This window comes from Phoenix dactylifera, chromosome 7 (genome assembly GCF_009389715.1).
Source record: "Phoenix dactylifera cultivar Barhee BC4 chromosome 7, palm_55x_up_171113_PBpolish2nd_filt_p, whole genome shotgun sequence".
NCBI classification, from domain to species: Eukaryota; Viridiplantae; Streptophyta; class Magnoliopsida; order Arecales; family Arecaceae; genus Phoenix; species Phoenix dactylifera.
Window position 1 is genome coordinate 11963990 of NC_052398.1, and position 14466 is coordinate 11978455.

The following is a 14466-nucleotide window of genomic DNA, read 5'->3' on the forward strand; positions in this document are numbered from 1 at the left end:
ACGCCATTTTCATCTAATTATTTCTAAAGATCCATTTGTTCAATTACAGAGTTATGCTTGGTCTTCAGTTAATGTCCATACATTACTCTTTTGAATTGATTTAATTCTCTTGCATGGCATTATCCAATATAGTATCTTTTCAGCTTCTTCATAAGTCTTAGGTTCTAATGTAAACAAAAGCAAGATAATCATTAAATTTCTGAGAGAGGATCGAGTTCTTACCCTTGAGATGGATCACCAATGATTAATCTTTAGGGTTCCAGATGCATACCTCCATCCTTTGGCAATTTTGAGATTGTGGTGGCACGCAATCATCTCCCTTATTGAATGGCACGTCATCAATATTCAACTTTTCAAAGTTAATAATCTGTATCATCATCAAGAATATTTCTTTCCTAGCAGACTCACTATCAGACTCATCAAATATGATATTAACTGACTCTTCGACTACAAGGTTCTTTTATTGAATACCTGTATGCCCTGCTAGATGTGGAGTATCTAAGAAGATACCTTCATCTGACTTGGCATCAAATTACTTAAATCCTCCTTGCCATTGTTAAAATGAAACATCTACATCCAAATACTCTAAATATTTAGCAGTTGGTTTCTTATTTTTCCAAAGTTCATAAGGAGTTTTCTTGGTTATGGTCGTATTAAAACCCGATTTAGAATATGGAAGCAGTGCTTAAGCTTCAGCCAAAAAGTACTTGGAAGATTTGACTCCACAACATGTGCGTGCCATTTCTGCCAATGTCCTGTTTTCCTTTCAACAACCCCATTTTGTTGAGGCGTTCTAGGTGCTGAAAATTGATGTGAAATCATTTTTATTAAAATTCTTCAAAGTGTTGATTTTCAAATTCAGTCATGATCACTTCGAATTGCTACTAAGGTGAGCTTCTTCATTTATGATATTATTATAAAGTTTCAAGAATTCTGAAAATGCTTCATTCTTATGTGCCAAAATGAAACCCATGTATATCTTGAAAAATCATCTACAATAACTAGTCCATACTTCTTCCCTCCTAGACTCGCAGTTCTAGTGGGTCCAAATAGATCCATGTGTATGAGTTCAAAAGGCCTAGTTGTTGATACTATATTCTTTGATTTGAATGATGATTTAGTTTGTTTTCCTAATGAGCATGGTCCACAGATTTTGTCCTTTTCAAAAATCAACTTTGGCACATCTTTTATTAATTCCTTATTGACTAGTTTTGATATTAATTCCATACTAGCATGTCCTAGTCTACGATGCCAAAGCCAACTTGTTTCATTTTTCTTTTCTTCATTAGTAATTAAGCATAATCCATTTTTCTTGCCTAAATCATGAAGATCTACCATGTAAATATTTCTTTGTCCTTTGTCCTACAAGTACAATGCTATTCTTTAGGATTTGTGATTATGCATACTGATGCTTCAAATGTGACTTTAAATCTTTTATCACAAAATTGACCTTATGCTAAGTAGATTATGTTTCAAACCCTTAACTAATAAGACATTTTCTATGAAAATAGATGGAGTAATGAAAATTTTACCCTTTCCAATAATATACCTTACCATTGTCTCCATGGTTACTACTCCACCTTCTTAGATTCCAAGGTGACAAATTGGTCTACGTCACCGGTCATGTGTCTGAACAGCCGCTATCTAGATACATCGTTTTTCCCACTTTATTAGCTGCAAGACACCCCTGCAATAAAGATCAGAAAAGAGCTTTAGGTACCAAACTATTTGGGTCCTTTAGGGTTAGTACTTGATGTTCCTTTTGGAACCCAAACTTTCTTGAATTTAATCTTATGATTATTACTCAATTTTTTGACTGGACTTTCCTATAGTTACATTCATATGCTTTATGTCCTAATTTATTGCAGCAATGACAAGTAATATTTTCATTTTAGCTTTAACAAAATGTTCTTTAAGTATTTTTGTTTCCTATTTGTTTTATAACCTAATCCAGCCTATCATATACAGCTTTTTGACTATCAAGAATCATATTTAATTTGGTTGAACTAAGTGTAAACTTATCTACTAAGGATTTATATTTTTCAGCATCTTCTTTTAAACTTGACATTTTCAGCAATTAGATTCTTGGTTTCATTTGTGAGTTTCCTACTTAATGTTCATAGTTATGAGATAGTTTAACTTATCTTTGATAAGAGATTGATTTTCTTCTTTAGAACTTATTTTTATTGATTAGTTTTTTATGTTCTTCCATTAGTTCTAAAAATGCATCATGTAATTCATCAACAGTAAAATCACATTCAAGTTCAGAATCTACCTCATCGTCATTGGCCATATGACACATTTGGGCCGTCTCTTGATGATCTTCCTTTCTGAACTTGACTCCTCACTTTCACTCCATTCAGCCATGAAGTTTTCTTTTTCAGTTTTCTTGCCATCCATTTCAATTCTGAGCAAATCTATCTTATAATGCCCGGGTTTGTTACTCTCATAACAATAGGAGTTTCTTTTTCCTTTCTTTGTCCTTACCCTTTCTTTGCTTGAGCTACTTTTGAAGAAGGGTTTCTTTTTATGAAATCTATTTTTACCTCTCATAAACTTTCTGAATTTTCTTCCAAGCATAGCCATTCCTTCCATCCAATTCATCATCATCTGAATCTTCCGACTCAGTTTGTTGTTTAGGGGTGGTAGACTTTAAGGCAATGGACTTTCTTCTCTTGACCTCATCTTCTGAATTTTGCTCATGGTCAACTCATGGGTATGAGTGATCCTAGAAGTTCCTCTAATTGCAATGTGTTGAGGTCCTTAGCTTCCTGAATTGCAGTTACCTTGGCCTCCCCAAACTCTTGGTAGAGACCTGAGAATTTTCGCACCAATTCAGAGTTAGTATAAGACTTCCTAAACTCTTAAGCCCATTTATAAATTTCAGTAAAACGAGTAAACATATCAGTTATGGACTCAGTGGATTCATTTTAAACAGTTCATACTTATGTACTAATATGTTTATTTTTGACTCCTTAACTTGATTAGTCCTTCATGAGTGACCTCAAGTTTGTCCCAGATTTCTTTTGCGGAGATGCAAGTAGATATTCTATTAATTCACTTACATCTAATGAACAGTAAAGTACATTAATTGCTTTGCATTTAACTGTGCCAATCTTCTATCACTTTCATTCCAATCCATTTCTGGTTTGGGTATGATAGTGCCTCTATATTAAGTGTGGGTGTGTGATGTCCTCTAGTAATGATGTACCATAATTCATAGTCTAAAGCTTGAATGAATATCCTCATCCCTAGCTTTCAGTATGTGTAAGTTTGTGCCATTAAATAGAGGAGGTCTATTTGTGGATTGCCCCTCACTCATAGAACATCCCACTTGGGTTGTCATGATCTTTAACCTTGATTGTGAGATCAATAAGTACTATTGGAGCACCTTGCTCTGATACCACTTGTTGCCCAAGGTGACAAGCCAAGAGGGGGGGTGAATTGGTTCTCTTAATTTTAACTATTTTACTTATGTTAATTGATGAGTTAGTGAAATAAACAAATCACAATACAAACAACAAGAAGTATAGTGGTTCGGTGCTCTCCTTAGCACCTACGTCACTCCCAAGCGACCCCTTGGGAATTCACTATAATCCCCGCGGATTACAGTTGGATTGTTTTTCGGGCTCACAATCCAAAAACCTTTACACTTTGGTTTTCCGGGTTCACCAAAAACCTATGTTGGTTTTACGGGCTCACCAACGAACCTTTACAATTGGTTTTACGGGTTCACCAATCAACCTATTCCGTTGGTTTTGCGGGCTAACCAACTAACCTTTACAAGGAGTTTAATAAACAAAGAAAGAAGATTTAAGCTCCTAGATGAGCAAATATAACAATATAATTTACAAAGAAGAGTTTAGAGAATAGTTATCGTTGATGTGACTTCTCTCTTCTTGTCAAGGATGCTTCACTCTTCAAGGGTGGATGGAGCTCTTAATGACTCTTTGAATCTGCTCAACCACTTTCTTTTGACTCTTGAATGAAGCACTTGGATGAAGAAGATTAGGGCACTTTCTCTTTCTTGTGTACACTTTGATATTCTTTGGAAAGGATGTTCTCTCTGATGAATAGTGCCACTTTAAATAGTTTTCTTCATCCATTGGACAAGCCCCAATGGTTAGAATTCAAAAACTAGCCGTTACTCCACTGTTGGAAGGACAAAAAGTACTTCCGCAGAACTAACCGTTATGCTTCTGCCCGTGTTTGGGTCGGCTCAACCTGTCCTTGGGTCGACCCAACTTTCACTTGGGTCGACTCAAACTTTCCTTGGGTCGACCCTCTCAGAACCACAGAAACTTGCAATTCAACCTTCCTTCACTTGGGTCGACCAACATTTCTTTGGGTCGACTCAAGGTTCAGTTGGGTCGACTCAACTTCTTCTTAGGTCGACCCTCTCAGGGTTTCCAGAGAACCTTTTCTGTCATCTGTTCTGTCTTGCCTTTGGGTCGACCCTCTCAGGGTTTGGGTCGACTCAACTTCATCTTGGGTCGACCTTCTCAGTATTTCCAGAGAACCATTTTCTGAGTTGTTGAGAAGCTTGAAGTTTGGGTCGACTCATGCTTTCCTTGGGTCGACCCAACTTACTGTTCATCTGTGCCATTTTTGCAGAAGTGTGCCAAATGCTTTCTTGATGTGCCAGGGTCGACCCAATCAACCTTGGGGTCGACTCAATCCACACTTTGCTGCAACTCAAGGTTAGATTCATCCAAGTAAATAATGAAATGCATCTTTAACTTGTTATACAAATATACTGAGAGTAACAGACTTATAAATGAAGTATCGAATTAACTTATAACATACTCTCGATTATTGCTTGTTAATCATCAAAATAACACTATCATCCTCAAAGATTATCAGTTCATTGTGGCATTCTAATCAAATTTCACTTCGTTCATTTCAGGGTCATTATTTATGCCTTAACAAAGCTTCTTATTATTGGAGCCTGCATTCTTTTGGAAAGGGGGTGTAACTACTCAGAAATTTGAACTTTCAGTGACAGTGTCACCAAAAATAATGCATTTTCTTCATTGGGCTAATTTTCATGCATGAATAGCAGTGCCCAGGGAATTAGCTCAACTTCAACACCTTAGGAGAAATCAATAGAAGCAAATGAAATTAGGATAAAACTGAAAGGGAATCTAGATATCTGATAAGATACAAGGACTTAAAGCATTACCAGTGTCCCAGATTGCAAGCTTCAGCTTTTTGCCTCCAATTGTAACCATTTTCACCTTGAAATCCACACCTGAAAGAAGAAATGAAGCATTTGATCAAGAATGAATAATTAAACAAAATGGTGAAAAACCTGAACCGGTTAGCATGTTATTGAACTCCAATCTTGATGAAATTCCTTTAGGAAGTCAGATGCAACTGTGCAAGGATAAATATTTGGTTCTGCATAGTCAAACTAGCCACATAATCCATACGGAGCACACCAAATAGCAGCAAAAATAATTTTGAAAATAATGTTTGATATAAGAAGGATTACGGGTAATATGGTTGGCCCCAACCATATTAAAACATAAGATGAAGATGTTTATAGTCTCCCAATTGCAAACGAATTAAGATTTGTTCCCAAAATACCTACCAAATTAACACATTTTTATATGATCATTGCTGCCATTCTAACTGCCAATTATTCTTTGTTCTTTGCAATATATACCCTCAAGTATGAAAACAAAGACATTAATTACATCACTCTTAAAAATCCTTGATAAATGAATAAAACAGAGCATTAACAAACTATAATACAATATCAATTCTAACTCAGTAGAACCAAACACTTCATTTTCCAAGTTAAATGTACAACTATTATCAAATTTACATATTCTTTGCACTGCAACTGCTGCTGCCAGTTCTAGCTACAGATATTCTTTGCAACTTTCAGTTTCATACACCCAAGTATGCAACAGAAACTCGGTTATCGCACCCTTTTTCAATTCACAGTGATCAATGAATAAACAAACAACTCAGAAACAATAATACAGTACCAATTCAACCATGTAGCTGCAAATCTCACTTCTTCAATCCATATAAATACAAAAATATCAAATACTCGCACTCAAAAGTAGTAGTACTCTCATCCAATTATTCTTTGCAGCACCCACCCTGAAGAATTACAACAAAAACTCATTGATCACATCATTCCCCAATTATCAGCCACAAAGTACCCAAACAAAACATTCAGAAGCGATGAACAAATAATTTCAATACGGTAGCTTCAAATTTTTTCGTCTTTTCTACATATATGTGCAAATACTATCAAACTCCTTTGATAAATCTCTCCACCAATACAATTAAAACGCACAGCATTACTGAAAATAGATACAAGAAACAAATGGAAGGATCTGAAATCTCACCAATCGTGGGGGAGAGATCGTCGAAAGAGTCCGAGGTGAATCTAAGCAGGAGGCTGCTCTTCCCCACCCCCGAATCCCCGATCAGCAACAAACTTGAACAAATAATCGAACTCTGGTTGGCTTGAAGACGAGGAATCCCATCGTACTATGCCTCAAAACCCTAGAAAAAGCATTCAAAACCATAAGAAAAAGCATCAAAAAGAAACGACCAAGCGAAACCTAGATCCCAAGAAGCGACTTTTCTTAAGCAACGAAAACCCTCAAAAGGATCTCAGGCGCACCTCGAATCTGGAATTAAGGGGGAGCAAGTCGAGATCTAGGGTTTGGAACTCGATAAATAGGAGAATTGAGGAGCGAAAGCGGTGGTGGAAACGAAGAAAAGGAGGGACGAATAGCGGGGTGGCGAAGAAAGCTACTGATGGCGATTAAAATAGAGGGAACCGGCGGCAGTGGGTCCTACCGTTCCTTTCTTTTCTTTTTTTTTTGTTTTAATTAACAAGAGCACATCAAATCGGCCCTACGTGCAACTACTTCCTGGTACCATCTGACGTGGCACTAAATGACTTCTCGTTGTCTCGTGGTCCCGGATTTTCTCTGGCTCTAAATCACCAGCCGCATACAGTGAAATTAACGGTCGATGAAATCCGTGAACTTTGAGATTCGTGGTCTCATCATGTGCCGGCAGTGAGCCCAAAATTTATTACAGAATATAAAGCAAAACTTAGAATTTATTACAAAATCTAATGCAAACCCTAAACCCATCGTGAGCCCTAAACCACAATTGTAAAATCCAAATAAATAGAGAAAAAAATTTGCTAGGGATGTCCATCTGGCCGCACAAAATGTTTCTACATGGGACAACAACATTGGTGCAGTTCAATATCTCATCAGGTGCAATCTCGATCGATGAGCCACCATGCAAAATCACTATTGTTTGTGTGACTAATTGATATCTTATAGATTCAAGAGGAATGCATCTCATATACCATATTTCCGCTCGAAACTTGTTCCTTGTTGAATTTTTCACGCATATATACTATATTTCACACATAACAACTTATTTTACATAATTTTTGTGTCACCTTGGCGCATCTAACATGATCTTCAATGTCCTTTCCATATGTCTAATACTGCTCAATAGACTGCTAATCTTTAGGTTTAGATTGGGAGTGCTATGTTGCATACAATGGCATCATTGAGTAGGATTTGCATATGATAGCATTCTTCATCCATTAGTGTTCTAGCTTGGTTTGTTAGGACATAGCTGCAAAGTGAGATGGCACTACAAAAATAAGAGAATTCCAAGCTTGATCTTCAGTAGCTCAGTAGACAGCAGCACCCAAACTAGCTGGAGCCCTAATAAGGCTGTGCACTAATCCAGACAAGCAAATGAACATCGAGCATAAAAACTCATCAAGGGGCAAAGCAAGCCAATTCATAGATTTCTTAGGTGTAGGTTTCCAAACAGATGCTATATAATTTTATTTCTTTACGTTATGTCAAGTGTGGAGTTACTAGTCAAAGGCTATGATCAAGTCTGGACAAGCTAAGACACTAGAAGAGTCATTGAAGGGCAATGAATTAAGTTCATAAGCTTATTAGATGCAGATTCCAAATCCATTCTAACTAATGCTAGTTTAGTTAATTGCTATATGATGGGTCATGTGAATGTTGTTTTTGGGTTTAGAATTATTTGTTGTCCTGAGGCTTTAGTTTTCCTTCCTATTTTTTGTGTTATTTAATACGTTCCATCTTGTTTTTCTGATTCTGAACCCTTATGTTTCTCACACCATTGATAGAGAGATGAAATAAGAAGGGTGAATTTCTTAAAAGATGAAAGCATCTACATGAAGGCAGTAGACATGAAGACTTTATGTAGGGTGATACCGGCTTAAGCTAGTATTGGACAATGCTATGTCAAAACCTATTGGCTCAGCATAAGGTAATATTTGCTTAACATAAGGTAAGATTTATTTAAGGAACCAATTCACTTTTCAGGCCAATTAAACGCATATTTCTTGTGTCCATGCAATATTTCATAGAAAAAATCATGGATAATTGTTATCCTTGTTTGATAAGAGATATTTTATATTGATAAATACACGTTCACTTTCAAATGGTATATGTCTATAATTCTCTTCCTCAAAAGAGAGTGAGAGGAATGCATTATTTATGAGGATATATAAGTAGTTGTGGATGGTAAAGACATAGGAGGAAAGTGTCCAGCGAAGACATGCAAGAGTAGAGAGACTCACTCTACTTTGGAGTTTTTATTTAATATTATGCTTGGGATTACTGCTAACAGTAGAGCTTTTATTAGCAGAGCTTTTGGAAATGGGGTTTTTGGTTATAGAGCTTTTAACAAAAAAGTTATTTACTATTGTTAACTACATTTCTAAAATATTGTAAAATTTTAACATCTATTTAGTAACCAAACTAAGAAAGCACTTTTAATATAAAAAAATAACAATAAAGAATATTGCATAATACTTTCAATTTTTTAACTCTTTATATTATCAAGAACTATTATTATAAAATATTCTTAGTTTTGTATTTCGAATAACATAATATTAGAATATCATAATACTGTAATATATAATAATATATATTATAAGAATACAATAATTTTATACTATTAAAATATGATTATTATGATATAATAACGATAGTAACAAAATATTATCATAATATTAATATGATATGATATAATATATTATAATATAATGTAATATAATATAGTACACTTTATTATAATAAAATAGAATATTATTATGTTATTATAATAATATAAAATAATATAAAATATCTATTATTAATCAATAATTATAATGCATAATTTGAAATAAAGTATTACAATTATTATTATAACATACTAATATATTATTGGATAGTATAATATTACTACAATATATGATGTGATAAAATAGCATCACATTATAATATTATTTCCATGTTAATATAATATGGTGCAAAGTATTGTTAATCTATAATTTATATATTTTATTTTAATCTAAATATTATAATAAGCTATATAATAGTTTTTGATCATGAGTATTTTGGTCACCAAATAGCTTTCCAATGGGCTTCAAAAAGCATTTTTGGGGAGAACCTACAAACTGGAGCTACTGCCGAGTAGCGATTTTTCAGATTTCGAAAGAATCAGAAAATTATTTCAGATTTTTTTTACCAAATCTTCATATATCTTATAGAAGTACTTTTTGGGATTCAAAAAGCATTTTGAGCTCTTCAAAAGTAATCTTAGATGGGTTCCCACCCCGCTGTTGTTTTGATGGTACCTATAATGATGTGGCACTCCCCTTCTCTCTCTATCTTCTCTACCTCTATCATTCATGCTTGGAACATACATCGATCCGACCTCCTCCTTTCTCTCTCTCCTTCTGCTGCCATCACCTCTGTCCCTATTTGTGCATGATCATGGTAGGTGATATGTGAATAGGGTTGGAAATGGGCTCGAGATGGCCCAAGGCCCATCAAGCTAGGCCGACTTCAGGTCGGGCTATAGGCTATGCCCAAAAAAGTTCAAATTAGGTTTAGGTTCAAATGTAGACCCTTTTTTTTTTTCAGGCTAGGCTCGGGGATGTCACTAACCTGACTCGAGCCCAAGCCCGAATAAGGCCTGAAATGGAGCCTAAATTCAGGTCCAAACAATTTGTTTTTATTTGTTGTTATTTGAAGAGAATAATAAAAAAGTAAAGTACAAATTAGAATGGGTTTAGCCGAGAATAGTGTGGTATCATGTATTATTTATTTGTGCTATAAGAGACTCATTTACTTGTGAAGCAATATCAATCGAGTTTAATCCAAACCTATTTTTGGCCCAAACCGGTAATTCAGATTGGCCCAATTTGTTTTTGGGTCAGTTTCGAGCCTAGATTATCCAAAAATTCTTGAGCCTAAGCCCAACCTGAGGCCCAAAAAAATCGGGCTGAATTTGGGTAGGGGCATGGCCCGGCCCAACCCGGCACACTTCCAGCCCTACATGTGACATTCATGCTTCCTCTTAGCATTTTCCCGCGTGCTTCCCAATAATGAGTTTTCTAGCGGCATGCCAACTTACAGTTTGAAATTTAATTTTAAATTTCAAAATTTAAATGATACTTGATAATTGTGTGGATATCTGATAAAAAAAAGTTTTAAAACAACCTATATCTACAACGGATCAAACTGGTGACCACTCACCTAAGTAACAAGCTCTCAATCACCAAAACAATATTCAATTTTGATAAACAATCACAATTATTATACTTATCTAATTATTCGTGTTATAAAAAGTAGCTTAAATTGTGCTGTGATATTTCATATTTTAATAATTAATTTTTATATATTTTAATATGGATCTAGTCAAAACAATGATTCCGAGTCTTAGCCAAAGTAATCTTCATGAAGGGTTAATAACTACCCCTTAGACCATTACCTTTTGTCGTGCATATCATACAATTTTTTTTGCGAATTTCGTTGCTATCCTTAATAATTATATCATTTTGTTGGTTTTTTGATTATTAAATTTCCTACAAAATCTAATTTATCTTATTCCATTATCCTGTTAGTACTTTTAGCGATTTGTTTTGTTAGTTGCACTAGGCTACACTCAATTGTAGCCAAGCCTAGATTTGGTTTCTCTATCATCATTGGATTGGCATGGATTTTGATACATGGAAACTAGCCATCAACAATAACCCCTATGCTGTTACATTCAAAAAAAAAGAAAAAAAAAAAGAAAGAGGAAGATCAGGCGATTCTTTTTTTCCATCCAGCATTCCATCAAAGCGATTTGTTTTTTCGCTCAATGCAAAAAAGCAAAAATAAGTTACTTGATACTTAGTGGTAGACAACTCCATAGAATCACAGTGTACATCATGGCTGATTTCTTTAGATGATTGTATAGGATAGAAGCTCCATCAAGAGAGCAGAAAATAAGAGCAGAACTAAGAGGACACATCAGATGTTGATTAAAAATTAATACATGGAATAGTAAAGTCAGTAGATATATATTGGCATAATGAAACATGTCTTTCTTCTAAAACGTATACATACATGATCCTAACCAAGACATACTTACTACAAACAATGAGCTAAAGAGTTGACTAAGTGTAGCACCAGCACCGAAGACACACAATCATGAGAGTGGCTAATTGAAACTAAAGATTATAAATGTGATTGGAAATACTTGATTGCACTTTATTTGCATAAATACCTCACCGTCCATGGCATCAATTACTCGTTCCCAACTTGATGAAATTGTAACAAAATTAAGCAAAGCAACCTTCATAAATAATAATAAAAAAAATCCATTCAATATATTATCTTTATCTATTAATAAGATAAGAATATTATTTGTCTTTATCTATCAATTACCTCATCCTGCACAAAAGGAACAAGCTTATTTTTTGATATTTTCGTATGGGTATGATATTAAAAGGCTTAGCTTATAGCTTTTTCTTCATGATACTTAAGCTATTAACAATCCAACCGCTCCCCCCAGGCATCTCACTTTATCATTTCTTTACCACCATGATATGGGTACTCACTTAATATTTCACGGCACACATTTAATATAATGTCTATATACATTCTTAATATAGCATGGTACATACTTAACATAAAGTGGTACAAACTTAATATACCAAAGTACATACTTAATATAACATAGCACATAGTTTATAAATAATGGTACATAGTTAATATAATACAGTAAACGGTTAAAATGCCAACAATACCCCTATATCAATTCTCATTCTCAATTTAAAACCATTATTGAGGGCCATCAGTTAATATATCACGTTACACACTTAATATACCATAATACACATTTAATATACCATAGTACATAGTTAATATAACCATAGTACACAGTTAAAATACCATAGTACACAGTTAATATAACAGTACATAGTTAATATCCCCCTATATACAATTACTAGATACATGTACATACTTAATATACCATATTATATAGTTCATATATCATAATACATACTTAATATACTATAGTAACAGTTAATATTTTCTAGTACACAGTTACTAAATACGTGTACACACTTAATATACCATAATACATAATTAATATACCACAGTATACATTTAATATACTACAGTACACAATTAATATCCCTTAGTCCATAGTTGTTAGCACATGTATACACTTAATACCATTGTACATCTTATATCATAAATTCTGTAAGTATTTACATCAATGATGGAGATATATTAGATATTTTACTAAGCATAAACTATTTTGTATGTATAAAAGAAAGGTTATTAAGCATAATAATCTTGGTATGTAAAAGAATGACCAAAAGTTGAAAAATGTCGAGACATCCTTTCCAGCAAACAATTGTTAACAAAATTGATAAACCAAAATATATTAAAATTTGTTTAAGATCCATAATGGTTTGTTCTATAATATATCGGCTCATTTATTTATTTAATCCAAATCCAGAAATTTGATTCATTCTAGTTAAGTTCAGTTCAGTGACCAATCAAGTCTAGATTACTACAAAATCAAGTTTGATTTCGTTTGCTATGATTTCACCTAGTGTTGCTTGAAATTGACTTGATCAGCCAATAGAACATGATGGATGAGAAGAGAGGGCCGAGGGGCGTTGGCGAATTAGAAAAAGGGTCAAGGTGAAGAGTGACGGAAGATGAGAAAACCACCGAAGGTGAGGTGTGGAAAGAAGGAAGGGTGTAAGAAATATAAAATATATATAAATAAATCTATCTTATCCTATTAGCTTAAGTTTATAGGATAAGTGGTGATTTTAACATGGTATCAAAGCAGAGGTCCTGAGTTCGAACCCTGTCTCTGCACTCTTTAACCCTATTATTAAAAAATTTTACATATTGGGCTCACCCATTAAAGAAAAGTCCGGCCCACATATGAGAAAAAATGTAAAAAAATATAAAATATATAAATAAATCTATCTCATTCTATTAGCTTAAGGGAGTGGAAAAGTTGGGAAGAAGGGTTAGGGATAAAGACATACAAAGGGCATATTTGTCCTCTAAGGATCTATTGTTAAAAATGAATTTGCCTATCGACCGAATGTTATAAAACAAGTCCACGAGGGTTAACAATCAAGGCATGGCCCAAAGATTGATTGGCCATGCCTTCACTGCATGCACGAGTAGTTTTTACCCCTCGTGACCAGCTAAACCCGTCCAGCTAATGAACGTATCTTTCCCTGCATCATTATTTTTAACTAATTGATTAATTTTCCTTCTTAAAATAGTGAATTGATCAATTAATTGACCATTCTCATTAAATTATTAAATCTCGTTCAATTTATTTTGTTGATTTGGTTCAGGTTGGATAAAATAGTGAATTGAATTGGTGGATATCATCTTCTATCCAGAATTGAAGTCACCAACCATGTACAATAAAATCTGGGAATCTAAAGAATTAACTGATATTCCATATGTATTGGAATGTAATCTATGAAAAATCTATGGAAAGAAAGGAAATACATTTCCTTAGCCACTATATAATACAGTGAAGATATAAACTAGGATAGACAAAAGAGGAGAGATAAGAAACACTTAAGGCTCATTTGGTTCACGAAAAAAGAAGGGGGGAAAGTGTGGTCAACGGAAAAGTAATGAGATGCCTCTTGTTTGGTTGGAATTTTCAAAGGAGAGAGACGGAAAAGTTGTATTTCCATGGGAATATAATTCCTACATTTCATGGGAAAATCTTTCCAATGGGAAAATCTTTCCTATAAGAAACATGGAAAAGTTACTTTTCCATGAGGCGGGATCACTCTATTTTTATTTTTTTCCAAAAAGGCCCTTCAACATTAAAGAAGCATTAAAGAGGCATTAAAGATCTAATTTTTATTAAGGGTATAATAGAAATTATACATAACTTTCCTAGAAAAATGGATGGTCAACCAAACATAAGCACTTTGGAAATTTGTCACTTTTCCATAGTCAACCAAACATGCCAAAAGTACTTTTCTAGGCATCCTCTTTCTAGAAATCCGCTTCTCAGGAATCATATTTTTAGGAGGAAAAATACTTTCCGTGAACCAAACGAGCTCTTAGAGAAGCGAGGAGAAACAACATAGACATGGTAGAAACT

The 14466-nt window shown here is 34.2% G+C and overlaps 1 protein-coding gene across 1 annotated transcript in view; it reads right to left on the reverse strand.

The window, feature by feature from the left end:
• Nucleotides 1-14466, reverse strand: part of LOC103698345 (ras-related protein RABC1) — a 32737-nt gene that overhangs the window by 14541 nt on the left and 3730 nt on the right. Inside the window, 3 exon segments of the mRNA XM_039128469.1 lie at nt 5183-5251; nt 6366-6456; nt 6458-6516. Of these exon segments, the coding sequence (XP_038984397.1) occupies nt 5183-5251; nt 6366-6456; nt 6458-6516 (219 nt within the window).